At 40.8% G+C, this 15,480-nt stretch overlaps 1 protein-coding gene across 1 annotated transcript in view; it reads left to right on the forward strand.

Annotated features, from left to right (window-relative positions):
• The window catches only part of LOC109630077 (protein jagged-1b), a 41,667-nt gene that overhangs the window by 15,543 nt on the left and 10,644 nt on the right, over positions 1-15,480 (forward strand). The window contains exons 3-6 of the mRNA XM_069533905.1: positions 6,353-6,410; positions 11,967-12,215; positions 13,811-13,871; positions 14,922-15,052. Coding sequence (XP_069390006.1) covers positions 6,353-6,410; positions 11,967-12,215; positions 13,811-13,871; positions 14,922-15,052 — 499 coding nt within the window. The remainder of the gene's footprint in view (positions 1-6,352; positions 6,411-11,966; positions 12,216-13,810; positions 13,872-14,921; positions 15,053-15,480) is intronic.

A 15,480-nucleotide genomic window follows, 5' to 3' on the forward strand; every position in this document is an offset into this window, starting at 1 on the left:
TTGTTATAAGCTGATAACCATGCAGTGACACAATGGGTCTGTAGGAGCCTCAGAGGTCGGAGAACATTTTATTTCATGCTGGAGCAAACATCCATATACAGTCATGTTTATATTTTCTCATCTTAAAATAATGTCCACCTGCAGCTTTGTCTCTGGAATAATAATGTCATTGTTACTGTGGTTACCTCCGCTGCTAATTGGTAGTGCAGGTAAGGTGTCAGCCATCCAAACCGGCACAGACACAGCTGCTGTCATGACAACTGTTGCATGCATGCTGGCGTGTGTTTGTTGATTTTAGTCTGTTTGCATGTCTGTAATGACTTGAGCGTTCTGATGTAGCAGGTATATAAAAACAACAAGCATTTTTTTTGTTGCGTTGATTGATGTTTAAATTTGCACAAAGGATTATAGGAGGTGGTTTAATTACTGCATACAGGTTTAACCATGACTCAAAAAACATACACAGGAGTTTGAAAAACAAATGCTTCATCTCCCAACAGTCAGTTTAAAAGATGGAGACAGAAGCTTTTTTAATTTTCTCCTTTTATCACAAATCAGTTGTGAAAGTAAATTAATATTTAGGTGAACCAGCATCTGTCTCCCTGAACTAATCATTGCTTTGAAAATGAACACACCCGTCGCTCCTTGTTACTGTATATATGGATTAGCAGTAGGTGGTGAGGGAGAGAAGTGTTGCCTGGTGAAAGTAGGGAAAACATAAATGATTAAATGTGAGCCAAGACCATAAAGTAATAATCGCAAATATGAAAATGGAAGTACAACATTTTAATAAAATGAGCTGATGAATATAAAAAAAAGTGGGGCCTGTAAAACAAAGAGTTAGCAGTTTTATTACTTTCAGGGTTTCACCGGTGATAAAATAGCTATTGTTGGACGATTGAAGCAAAAAAAACTAATCCTGTTGTCTCACTTGACAAATGACACTTTGTGGACTAATATTGTCAGTGCTGAATGAAAGAATTGTATATGAAGACATAAATATTGGCACCAGGGTAAAATTGAATGCAGGGGTGTGTGTCAGGGTTGTGGACACTTGCGTGTGTGTGCGTGTGTGTGTGTGCGTGTGTGTGCGTGTGTGTGCGTGTGTGCGTGTGTGCGCGTGTGTGTGCGTGTGTGCGTGTGTGCGTGTGTGCGTGTGTGTGTGTGTGTGTGTAAGCATGTATGCATTAGTGTGTGAGCTCTGAGGGGAAATTCCTCTCTCAGGGCTGGGAGTCCTTCCTGTCGTAGAGCTGTGTTTGTACAGCCCGGCTTTGTCGGGATATCCTACCCTGCCCATGTCTGAGAGAGAGACAGAGAGAGGGAAAGAGTAAAAGAGAAGGAAAGATAGAGGGAGGGATGGTACGGAGGGGATGGGGGCAGCCTGAGGAACTGGTGGTGAGGAATGGGAAGTGGAGTGTGGAGGAGGCAGTGATGTTTGTAGGATGGAAAAAACAGTTAGATTTTTCTTCACTTAATTCAATTTGCATGCCCTCACAAATGTCTGCCCAGTGGTTTGAAATAGCATAGTTTGCTCTAATCCCGAGCTTTGTCGCTGTTTGTTGGACTGGTGTGAGGCTGCAGGCGAAGGGACGGGGCCAGACAACCAGACAGCCTGCAGCCCGAGGGAAGGGCAGACTTATCATCCTGTCTAATTCTCATGTTTTGATGTTGTCTCATGTTTTTTGGGAAACCCCTGTTCTCTCTGCGGCCATGCCTGACTCAGACCATCTGCACAGGTCATAAATGGCAACACTGGCGTGAGGTCTGAATGAAAATGAGTTATTTCTGTACAGGAGCTCAGACGTCATGCTCAGATGTTGCAGACAAAACAATCATTAATGTTGTGAAGTGGAAGTGAGTTAAGAAGCGATTTTGGGCTCTGACTGGATTTAGAGTAAATCAAACCTCCACTTGGAAAATATACATTTTGCTCAGGACATAGCTGACAACTGTATCTGATTACATATAGCCACTGTATCTGATATGTTGCGTACTAATTCATAGTTGTATTTCATATTAATTTCCCTGCATCACAGGGTTTAATCCACAATCAAACATTACATTTTGCATCTTAAAAGGCACATGTGACCATAAGGGCCAAATATGAAGTGACTGTCAAGTTTAATGGGTCTTATTCACAAAGACTTGTCAGACACAGTTGTAACCATAGACTACATACAAAGACCACTTCCTCCCACTATCCAGAAATGAAGCCAAAATATTGCGGATACGTATGCCACCATCTTGTGCCAATTGTAATTTTGAGGGATGGTCCTGCTGAGATAACTGTCAATCATGTTTTTTCATTACATTTTTATAACATTTAATAAGGAATTAAAATCAAACTTACCAGTTGAACAAACACCATTGTGATAAGAAATAACTAAAGCGACTGATGAACATTTAAATTTGGTCCATATCCAATCCACTTACATGGAGGAGGCAGGATTTATGACCTTTAAAGCCAGCCACCACGTACCAATAATAGTTGATTGTGAGGAAATTTTGTGAAATAATTCATGGTGTTCAGAGGATGAATCCTACTGACTTTTACTCAACTGCCACCCTGAGGTCGGAACATTGTTATTGCATATCTCCACTGGGTCTAAATCCAACCTCACAGAGCTGCTCCCACGGCTGTACAAAATAATGCATGTATATACACACACACACACACACACACACACACACACACACACACACACACACACACACACACACACACATCGACACACATGTACACCTTTCCCATTATGTCATTTCCTTGCTGTCATCACTTTGGCCATTATCACCACAAATGGCACAAGTAACACTGACATGTTGTTCGTGAGAGATGGAGGTAAAAATACCACTTTATTGTTGACTGTGATCTTATCAGCCTCTTCTTTGTCGTGTTTACCTTTTGATTTTCCTCTCTGTGCATATTGTTTTATTCTCAAATCCTGTATCAGTCCACTCCGCCTGTCCTGGCCTCTAATGTCAGTCGGTCTTTGACGTCAGGTTGTAAATGCAAAACAAATTGCCATAATGTCCGTGTGAATGTGTGTGTGTTTTGGAAAGGTTGTCAGGAAGCTCTTATTATAGGTGATCTGTTCACAAAGTCTTATCAGTGTTTATTGTTGTGATTTTTAACCTGGTAATCATGATTAATGTGACCCTCTCGAAGCTTCTGTCCAAGATCCCAGCCTTAAAAACAGGACAGACCGCTGATACGCCCTTCCTGTATCAGTGACTGCATCATGGTTTACCTGGCTGTCTGCACTCGTGGGTGAAGAGGTGAGGGTGTGTCCACTGAGGTGGGGGGTGATAAGGATAGAAAAGAGAAAGACTCCCACAGGTCTTAACCTGCAGTAGTGGTTGGCAGAAGAAGGTATGAGCAGAGAACGGGAAGAGACACATGCAGGGGATGGAAGGAAGGGTGAGAGCAGTGGGAGCGATTGGAAAGATGATAAGGCTCAGAGGTCTGTGAGCAGGCCAGCACTGAGGTAATGCTGTGTGAGCATTTTGCAGTAGTGGGCAGTTCGTCATAATTGTCCTTATTGTCAAAATGTCCAGCAGCATTTTATCCACAGAACATTTACCAACCTGCTGCAGGAGAGACGTGCTGATTATGCACCGCAGCAACTTTAACTCTGCAGAGTCCTGGAACGAATCACCCTAATGCTCTCCTACTTTATTTTACTCCACTTTATTTCATTTTAATATTACTTTTCATTACTCCTCTTCATTTAGCTGAGTGATCATTCATATTAGGATTGTACACAATAATCTGTTCACTTTAGTGGAGCAGAATATTAGAAAAAGTTGTGGCTCCAGAGGTTATAAATAAACCAGGGGCTCTGTAATCTTTTTGACTTGTTACACTGTAAAAGATATTGTCTGTGGGAGTCACATGATTTTTATGTGTATGGGCTAACTGGTAACAATTCCATCAAACATTTTACTTCTATTGCTTAAGTGTCTAATAATAATCATATCCATCCATTATTAGTCCTTTGAGGGTCAAGGGGGGACCCCATCCCATTTGATGAGAGGGCTATAGACCCTAAACAGGTCGCTAGCATATCACAGGCCTGATATACAGAGACAAACAACCATCCACACTCACATTCACACCTACGGGCAATTCAAAGTCTCCAATCAACCAGAACCTGGACTGTAGGAGGAAACCCACGCAGACACTGGACAACATGCAACTCGATACAGAGTTCAGAACTCAAAGTGATATCCTTGTTGCTGTGAGGTGACAGTGCCACCACCTTATAATGTCATATATAATAAATATATCAGGGCAGGGACAGTTTTTCTGCAGAACCAGTGCTTATACTTTAATGCTTGAAATCACTAATAACTATGTTTTCACTTATTAATGATTTGGAGTGCCTCTGTTTCCTCCACTGCTTCTGTGCAGAACTGATGTTAGTCGACTGCAGGATCTCACCACACTCAGATATGAATCGTAAATACTGAACATGACTTCAGGTGATAATTTTAAGCCGAGGCTTACTGACTCCAGCTGGTCCATCTGTGGGCGAGCTGCAGTCTGCCGCCTTTAATGAACTGGCTGCCTGCCCTCTGCAACCAGCACATCTCATTAGCACCTTGTCTTCTAAATACTGTGTGCGTGGGTGTTCCTCCTCCTCCCCTACTACTTGTTTCTCATCTGATCTCATCCTTTTTTTTGTCTTCTGCTCTAATCTTTTCTCTTTTATCTTGTGCTGCTTCTGTTTCACCTCCCTCCGACCTCTGCGCTCTCTTTCTTCATCACATCTAAAAAAAAACTCCAGGAGTCGGACAAATCGTTATTCCACCGCATGCTGCGGCAGTTGCGTTTCTCATCTATCTTCTCTGCCCTTTATCTTTACATACTGCCTGTGTAATTATACTTTCTCCATCATTTTCTCCTCTTCTACAATCATCCTGCGCACTCTTTCATCCCATCTCCTCATCTGTTGAATACAGACATACTGGACATAAATCCCATCTCCACTGCAACCCCTCATTTTCTCTGTGGCTCCTTCGCCTCTTTTCACCTCCTGACAGAGCAGACCTCCTGCCCTTTACCTCCCACCGGATCCTTCTCTCCTTCACTTCACACCTTGCTCATCTCCCTTTACTCCATTCTTTGCCTCCTCTCCTCCCTTTCATCCCCCCTTCTGGCTGTGTGCTCCGTCAACAAAGACAGGACTGCACATCCATGCGGCCCCTCAGGAGAAACCTTACACACGATGCACACGGCAAAGAGATATTTGCATGACAGGCAGCGGCGTGTTTCACAGAGGGAGGGATGGGTCGATGGAGCAAGAACAGAAAGACAGAGAGACAGAGATAGAGGGAAAGGGTTGTAGGGGAAAGTGTTGGTCTGAATCATTATGCTTCAGAAAAGAGCAAGAAAGAAGAAAAAACACATCTCCTTTGTTATCTCTCCAGTGTGAAATCTCTTTAAGCTCAAAGTCATCATATGAAAATGTCCTCTAGCTGCAGGACGACCAACATTAACATTATCTTTGCATAAAAATCTGAATTTTATATATATTCATTTTCAAATATACATTCATGTCTATTTTAAATCCATGCTACAGTCCATGCCAAGGCCATCCAGGAGAAAGACATGCTATAGGACAAGCAATCAAGCATCATGCTCCAAGAGTGTGTTCATTCAAATAAACACGTATTTTTTGGATGTCCTCCCTCAACACAATGATGTAATGGCCCTCCTTCTTTATCTCTGTCTATGAGGCTGCAGGTTGATGTTTTCTTGAACCAGAAAACAGCTGCAGACCTTTACTTTTACAGGCAGTAACTCACCTCTGATGCTTTCCCAAGCATTTCAATCATTTAAATATTGAACCTACATTAACATTTTAAGTATGCAGGAAATAACTTGTATTCTTTCTGACACATATAAGTAAAGAAAATACTGCCTATATGGAACAGAAACGCCTTAAACTTGTGAAAGTATTGAAATGTGCAGAAAATATGTGTGGTTGTAGGCTATATGAAAGGTGGAAAAAAAATCTGTATTTAAATGTGTCAACACAGTTGATTTCAGTGTCATACGCAGCAATCTTCATGTAAACTCATTTTCAATATATTTTGTGTACAAGTTTTACTTAAATTTCTATGTTTAACAACTACAAAGCTTATGTGCACTTTCACCAACTTCAAATTTTCAAGCACAGGTTTTCCACATTTTGCTTCTGGTCATACATACACCTACACAAAGCTGGATCATGAATATAGTTGTTATCTGTAGATATAGACCCTGTTCATATAGTTAAATGTGAAATTAAACTCGACCTATGTTTGTGACACATGCTTGACAGACATTTTCTCTGTGTTTTCTTCACAGAAGTCTTTCTCTCTTGTGTTGGAGGCTCTGGACCACGATAACGACACAGCAGAGTCAGGTGAAGATACAGATTTGTGGGCCTGTCGGTTTGTAGAAATGAATGTGAAAAGAGGGGCTAATACTGAAGGATGTTTCCTACAAGTTGTCTGTGTATGTTTTCATCATGAATGTTTCTCATCCTCCTTATGCCTTTTTTGTAGTGATAATTTACATCCACAGTAAAAAAAAAAAAAAAACTCCAGTAGTCCTACAAATTGTTATTCCACCATATGACAAAGAAGAATGACTAAGATTACTGAAGAATCAAAATGGAATTTTAAAGAATGTGGTTGGAAAAAGTTGATAAATCAGCTTCAGCTAAAGTTAACTGACTCTGAAGCTGTCAGTGCAGTTTGGTTTTCACCTCTGTTTTGTGGAACATGAAGTAAGACGATCGTGTTTTGGTTTTAAAGGCCAGTGTTCTCCCCGTCTCACCAAGAAAAGATTTGTTTTCATCGAGCAACATTTATAAAGGCAACAATGCTGTGAGGGCTTGTTTACGAGTAGTGTGGCTCAACATTGTGAAACAATGTGAAAATATCCTCAGTGTGTTTATGTCTATGATCGTACGAGGTTAGAGGGTCTTTTATCCAGACCCTTTAATTTCCTGCTCGTCTCCTTGTTGTTTCTCCTCATAATCAGGAAAAGCTCCATGACAGGGAATGTGAGCTGCATGCTATAAAAAGACACACACACACATACACACACACAGATGGAGACAGATGTTCGTATGCTTTCCTCATTCCTGTCATGCCACAGGCTTCCCTTTCATCCCACCATCCTCTGCCTTGCTCTCAGCCAGAGGAGGGACCGTGGTCGTATCCAAAAGATAGCTGAGATAATGAGAGCTGCACAACAGATCCCTCACCGTCTCTTGTCCATCTCTCCCGTCCTCTTCCAACTCTCCTCCCCTTTGTCCTCCAGCGCCGCTTTTAAATCTTGTTTGCATTATGTGCCGTTTCCACCGGAGCTCACCGACAGCCTTTACATTGGGTCTAAAGCCGTTCACTAGGCCGCCAGCTTAGCTCAGCCCAAACACAGGCGTTCCGTAGCAGTCTGAATGGACTTATCAAGCCCGGCTGCTCATCAGAAAGGATTACTGAGCTCGACTGTGCCTCCTTGGAAATAGTGAGAAAAACGATGCTCTTTGTGCATCAATAAGGTGACCTTCACTGAGTTTTGTTTAAAAAAAAGGTTGCTGGTGTTAATGTACAAAGGATTCTCTGGCATTTGTTTTGTTTCCATAGTTTTTGTCCTATTATTTTTTTATTTATAATGGCTAAAGTAGTTGCTGAGATCTGTAAAATCAATGTTCAACCGGATAATAAACACAAATATCCAGACAAATTGCAAACAGACTTTTACTTGGAAGTAAATCCACAAGAGAGTGTAACTGAAATGTTTCTTATAATACTGTTAGTGGGTGAGTTCAGGAATATCTCTGTGTGAGCACTATTTAGTTTTGCTTTCACACTCATTAGGCAGTTTATTAGGTACACCTAGCTTAAAGTAATACAGTCTAACTCAACAGTCCTGCGATTTCATGTTGCTGGAGGTTTATTTAAAGTCTCTCTGATCTGACCTGCACATGTTCGTGTCTCTTCACTTTCACCATGTTCCCAGATCTCAGCATTTACTTTTGGGGTAAGCTTTTGTTGTATACACATTTACTTCATCATAAAACATTTGAAGGATTTTTGGAAGAATTTGAAACCTACATCCCTCACATTTGTGCCACATGGTGCCATATATCCACTTTTCTCTTCACGTTATCCCTGCAAAATGTTGATAAATACAACATCATGAAGTTATTGTCCATATACTAACCTTACAAATGAAAATGAGGCCCACACGTAAAACATCGCCCCTACCACTATCGTTGTCTTACACTCCACTCAGGGTGATTTTAATTTTGGGAGTTTCGTGTGTGGAGTAAACACCCATCTATTATCTACAGCGTTTAGAAACAGAATTCAGTCAATCTATGGCAAAAGAGGGGGTGAATGTAGCACACACACGAAGGTCGCTCTCACGTGCAATAGGTTCCTCGCGACAGATACACAGACTAGTTCTCAAGAGAGTTGCATTACATGGTACGTGCACAACTGGAGCTGAAACAGTGAGTACTGACTGTCTGCATGGACAGCAATAACTTTAATAATGATAGCGTGAGTCTGTGAGCATACATGCCTAAATTAGCATGTTATTAAGAGATCTCTATTAAAATGTGGCAGGACAAATTTGAATATGATGTGCTGGCATGACAACTCATTGGAAGCACTATATATACTGCTTATCCTTTAAAGGTATAGTTCACCCAAAGATGAAAATTCATTCATTATCTACTCACCACTATGCAGATGCAGGGGTGGGCCCACAAAACCCTTTTGGAATTTCAAGGGTCAATTATTTTTGAAATTTTTGGTGAACTATCCCTTTAACGGTCGTGGGGTAACTGGAGTCAATCCCAGCTGACATTTGAGGCGGGTTACACCATGAACAGGTCACCAGCTGATGTACAGAGACAGACAACCGTTAACACTAACATTCACACCTTGCAATTTAGTCTCACTTACCTAATCTGCTTGTCTTTGGACTATGAAGGACCTGGAGTACCCAGAGAAAACCCATGCAAACATGGATAGAACATACAAACTCCACACAGAAAGTTTCCAGCTGGGCATCAGGCTCAAACCCAGAACCTTCTTCCTGTGAAGCAACAGTACTAACCACTGCGACACCGTGCCGCCCATGCTTGGTGTAATCAGCTAGAATCATGTTAAAGCAGCAGCGGTTTAATTTCCACCTTATTAACCCTCTGTTAACTTATGTACAAGGTCATTTTGGGTGCAGCTGTGTTCACCCATGAGTCAACTGTATTGACGCAGCACTCGCAACCACAAAATTGCAACCGCCACTGGAGAGAAAGTGGACTTCAATATTAAAGCATTATAATGTAAACCAGCTTGTCTTTAGAATTCAAGACACATGTTTAGACTTTGTGCTTTTACCCAGATGACAGAAAGTTCACTGGAGCAGCCATGGAAACATCACAGCAAACAAAATCAAGAATCACTACCTGGCTGATGCATTGGTTTCCATTAATCTATTGATTTGGAAAACAAAGTGGAGAAGAGGTGTTTCCTCTCCTGCAGCTACAGTCAAAAGCAAGTATTTGACAGTTGATTGGGCAGTGGGGACAATCACTGGAGGCCAGAGGCAGAGATTCAAGTGTTCTGTCTACCTGCAGATACAAACCCTGTGTGTCCGCTGCACGTATTCTGTTTGCTTCTGAAAGTGTGATTTCAAAGACGAGTTCATGCTGTTGTTTTTCTTACCTCGTATTTGAGCCTCTCTTCTATCTCTCAGCTTCTGTCTCTGTGCTTGTGCTCACATGTTGCATCTCATCTAATCACATCACAGAGGAAATCAGACTCTGTTATACACCTTCCCTGCTGTGCTCTCTGGTAATGCGGCTATTTTTTATTCCTACCCTTGCTTCTGCGGCTCTTCTCCTCTGGCAGAGAAGAGGTGATGATGAAATTAGCCCTTTGACATGCCAGAGTCATAAAATAATGAAAAACCCACAATGCACTGCAGTTGCGTGATGGGTGTTTGGAAAAGTGGGCCCTCAGATTTGACTACATGGCTGAGCTAACAGTTTGCTCAGTGTCCGCTCTGTCCCCATTCCTCTTTTACTCTCTTAAATACACACACACACACACACACACACACACACACACACACACACACACACACACACACACACACACACACACACACACTCTGGCCAATATGTGCCCCTGTTTTCATTCCTTTGTGTCAAACCACAGTGATCTCATCTCTCCATCAGGCAGTTTGTTATGTGTGTTTGCTAATAGCTGCCTCCCTTCCTCTTTGGCTCTGTTTGCCTCTGTCTCTCACACACACACACACACACACACACACACACACACACACACACACACACACACACACACACACACATACTCTGTCTCTCCATCACTGACTTAGGTCCAACGTGGCTTCCCTTTCCTTTCTGTGTTACTATCTCACAATCTTTCCCTTCATCCTCACCACCATCTCTTACACACACACACACACATACATACATGTACACACAGACATACATGTACACACAGACATATTCTCAATGCTCTGTGTTAATACCCTGTCAGAGGAGATTATAACTGAGTTGTGGGGACAGAGCCTCTGGGAAATCCCCTCCAGGGGTCAGGATCAGCAGCCGCTGCCCCTGGGCCTCGTCTGGTCCTCTCTAGTGTTCAGGCTGGCCCCTCTCTTCTCTGCAGACCCTCGACCCCTTTTGTCTGGTCCTACAGTTGACTCTTGTCTCCATCAATATCCACACACAACTTTTTTGTAGTTTTCTGTTCAAACGCTCACTGTCTAATCAAGCGCCGTGATGCTGACTGTTGTACCCAAGAAATCCTAAACAAATTAAAGGATGAAAGAGTTACAGAGAATTTAACTCACTCAGACCGTGAGAAACACATGAATTTGTCTGTTGTCGTAAAAATGTTTTTACTTAAGTGAGCGTTGCATGCAAAGCAGCTGAGAAGTTTAAGCTGCAACAATTGATATTTTCATTTTGAACAGCAGCACCAAATAGCTAAGAAGGGAAACAAACCCACAGGGAATATTGAGTGAAGTCTGCAGTTATCTTCTGCTCCTCATTGGGCTTAATATCGTTTAATTCATTGTTTTGATTTTATGGCCACTCTAATCAGTGTTCTTTCTTGCCATGGGCTGTTGTTTTCTGTGAAAAAGCTCTTAAAACCCATTGAACGGTGACAGCACAGCACCTCGCGGCTGAGGGACGAAGTTAGAAACTAGATGGTGCAGTGAACAATTAAACAGCTAAAGAGCCACAATGAACAGTAACAGTAGCAGATAGTACCAGGTGGCTCAAAACATGACATCACATTAATGTTAATGCTGGATCGTATCTGCTGGATGTGGTTGCAACACATTCACCTTATCATGTTTTTACTACTCCTCTATGCTGCCTTTACTTAGAGAGATTCATCCAGTTCATATGATGTAACCGTCAATTACTCCCATGCATCCTTTGTGATGACAAGGTTGTTAAGCAATTTATCCACTCGAGGGCTGCGCAGCATCGAATGCTCCTCACAACCATAAACATGGTGACAGCGGAGGAGGTTGTTATAATGAAATTCTTAAAAAATAGGCAAAATGCATTGCAAATGCTGATGGTCCAACTTACAAACTCTTAAAGTCTCTTATCAAACAGTTTGGTCATGGTTGAAATTTCTTCCTCATGTCCTATGTCTGTCTCGATTTAACTATTGGTTACACTGCCCCCCCATGATTTCTTGTGGTACTGCTTTATTTTGTCTGTTTCATCTTTGTTCATAAGCTTTCAGAAGACGTGCAAAAATACAGACAAAATAAATGCAGAACATGGACAGGAGGCTCCGCCCACATCTGTATATGAATATGTTGTGTGTAAATGAGCCATTGAGGTGTTTATACATCAGTTGGATCTACTACACATTTCTAGAAAGTATGTCTTCCTCTCCTCTTCCTTCAGGCCAGTTAATCGAGCGAGTCCTCCTCTCCTCCATGTTGAACCCCGGTGAACAGTGGCAGACGCATCGTCACCACGGACGGGTGCTCAGTCTGGAGTACCGTCTTCGCTTCCGCTGTGACTCCAACTACTACGGACCTTTCTGCAACAAACTCTGCCGGGCCCGTGATGACTTCTTCGGTCACTTCAGCTGCGACCCCAGCGGCTCCAAGGTCTGCATTGAGGGCTGGACGGGGCCCGAGTGCAAAGAAGGTGAGATAGGAAACCTAATCTTTGTTGTGGTAGATGATGTCATTATGTTCCATGTATATTCTGAAATGAGCATTGATCCTAAGTTTTTGGTTTAGTCATGTTCAAAGATTTGAAAAGCAAATATTTTGAGATTTAATTCATTGTTTATGTCATTTAAAGAAAAAACGAAAAATGTATCAATTCATCATTCTTTAAACCCCAAGTACACATTACAGTTCCTCAGTGTTGTATAATTCTTAAATAATCAATAATTATTATTACTATTGTAACTGACATACATAAATGATGTTCACTCTGGATGGTTTATACAAATAACCAACCATCTGCTAATTGACTTTCATATCATATGGAAATCAGTAGAAATCAATAGATTTAATAAATTCAAGCTTTTAACTCGTCAGTCTTTTTTTAAAAAGGTAACATTAAAACAAGTAAGGTAAATTAATGTGAAAGGGAAAAATTAAGAAAATGTGTTCCCTTTAAAAAAGGAACATACACACATTTTAAAACCAGGCTTCTTTAATTACATTTTCATTCAAATGTTGTTTTCATTTCAATCCACAAAAAAATTCATGATTTTATTCTGTCGTTTAAAACAGAAAAATGTTTTCCTCATTGGCCTCAACATTATTTGATGACATGAATGATTTGCTTCTCATTTCCCCTCGCACTGGAAGGGGGTTTCCTCTTTAACGATCCTTTCCAGGGTTTCTTAAAAGAATTTCCATGATGGTTTCCTTCTTTTCCTGTCTAATATCTCCCTCTGACGCTCTTTGAAACTGTTCACAACTGTTAAAATAAATGACCCACAGCTTCGTCTGTGAACCAGTGATATAATTTCATATTGCTTGAGATGTCTTATCTTGGAACCATACTTTTATGTGCAGTCAATTAAACTGACAGGCTTCAGAGCTCAACACTGTCTGTGACTCATCGCTGGACGTCACCGTGTGACCTCGGAGCGCTGCCATCATGTTGTGATGGTAAAAGTGAATGTAGGAAACTATGGGAACCGTGAAGGACACACAACTAGTTGAGGACATCCTGCAGCCCTGCCTGTCCCAGCCCGTCTCACATCATCTGGCTTCCTCCTCAGCAGGTTGCTGATTGGGCTGTAGAGAAGCAGGAAGTTTGAAAAATTTGCAGGGCACCTCTGTTACTGCCTGGAGGTTTCTCATCATGGTGGAGTTTTGACTGTCTGGTTCCTAAAATGGAAACCTTGAGTAATTGTTCAAGAAAACAATGTCACAAAGGAATACATGAAATGCACATAAAGAACAGATGAAACATTTTTTAATTGTTCATTGAAAACACTATGAAGATTGAATGCTAATTTAACATCTCTTCTTTATCCAGGTTTAATGTAATTGATGGATGACAACAGAATGTTATAAAGTTGTATGAGTATTTTCTGTGCAGTGACGCAAACAATCATTATTATTATCATTATTATTATTATTATTATTAACATCATGTTACACATTTGTGTTTTTCATTTATTAGGTGGTGATATAAGTGTTTAATGGCTGTTTTTATTGCCTTTTTTCTTGTCTGTAACAGCTCTATTTGTGTGTGTGTGCATGTTGTGTTCACAGCGGTGTGCAGGCAGGGGTGTCATCAGGTCCACGGCTCCTGTACTGCACCAGGAGAATGCAAGTAAGTCAGAAGATTACTTAAAGGATTTTTATCATTTCCACCAAAGTGACTATTGAAACAAAATCCGAGGCAAAATGACATAATTTTGACCTCAGTGCCGCAATGTTCAAGTGAAACCATCATGGATTGAAGATAACCTCACATTTTGACAGTACACTGTGGTGTGTTGCGGTACTCTGAACAAGAAACAGTGACATAAAGTCTGCTGTAATTTACTGAACCCTTTCTCACCACTGATGCTACCTATTCTTTCTGCGCCAGCTAAAATGCTGTATTGATTTTTGTTGTTGTTTTTGAACCTCATCCGGGATTAGATATCGACACTGAGGTTGGAATCCAGTGAAATCCTTAAGCAAAAAGCAGGTTCTGGCTGAAGTGATGGATTTTCTACACTCAAGATCCCCGTAGTAATTGTTAAAGTAATAAACTCCATGTTAAATGATGTTTTGTGTTGCAAGTGTAGATTTTTGTGCTTGAGCTGTGGCAGAGACCCTTACAGAGCAGAGTCTAACATTAGTTAATGTTCTTTAAGCATCAGCAGGTTAAACATCATCTTTTATATTTATACAACAGCAGCAACAGGTACAATATACACATAAAGTGAGTCGTGCATTTTAATCTCAAATTTTTTACAAAATGGGCCAGTTTATCAAAAAATTCAATTTTTAATCTGTTTGCTTTCTTCTCTGCACTGCAAAAGAAACCATTTAATAAATTGTTTGAGAAAATTGTTTGATTATCACATCCAGACATAACTAATACGTTCACTTGACTAAAAAAATACATCTAAAACCAAGAACTTCAAATGGATAGATACAAATAAATTACTTTACTTGATATATTAACTGAAGTAAAGTATGAGTGACAATGTAAGATAATACATTTCAGTAACTTTGAATAATCTTAACAGAGTTAATGATTTTAAATAGCATAAAATCAACTTAAAACTTTCGTTTGTCTTAAAACCTACTTTTTACAGAGATGGTTCTGTGGTACAGTTACTATTCATCGTCTCAATATGACAAGCCTCTCTGTGCTCGCCTCCTCCAGGTGTCATTACGGCTGGAAAGGTCCTCTGTGTGACCAGTGTGTGACGTTCCCCGGCTGTGTGTACGGGAGCTGCACCGAGCCCTGGCAGTGTGTGTGTGACGTCAACTGGGGAGGACTGCTGTGTGACAAAGGTCAGATTTCTGTTTTATTGCAAGCAGAGAGATGACAGAAACACTTTATTTTGTATTGAATGTGTTGAAATTATCTTTATCAATCAGTTTCCTGACGGTATCAAGGGCACTGCACCTGCTGCTAAATGCATTTGATCCTCACCTAAACATCCTAATCTGTTAAAAATGAATAGAAGATGACTTGTGTTTTTTCCACCTAGGAAAGCAGTTTTAAAAATAATTTATTCCAAAACGAGTAAAAAGGCACATCATCTTAATTTCTGCCCTTATGGCATAAAACCTGTATATTCCTGTCATATATTTTTCTTTTTCTATTACTCTCTGTGTACCTTAAAGTATAAAATATATTAAAACACAAACACTTTGATGTTTTCGTTAGTACAGAGTCATGAATGAGTCACTGAGGCAAATACTGAGGTACTTCATAT

This window comes from Paralichthys olivaceus, chromosome 11 (assembly GCF_024713975.1).
Source record: "Paralichthys olivaceus isolate ysfri-2021 chromosome 11, ASM2471397v2, whole genome shotgun sequence".
In the NCBI taxonomy this organism is placed as follows: Eukaryota; Metazoa; Chordata; class Actinopteri; order Pleuronectiformes; family Paralichthyidae; genus Paralichthys; species Paralichthys olivaceus.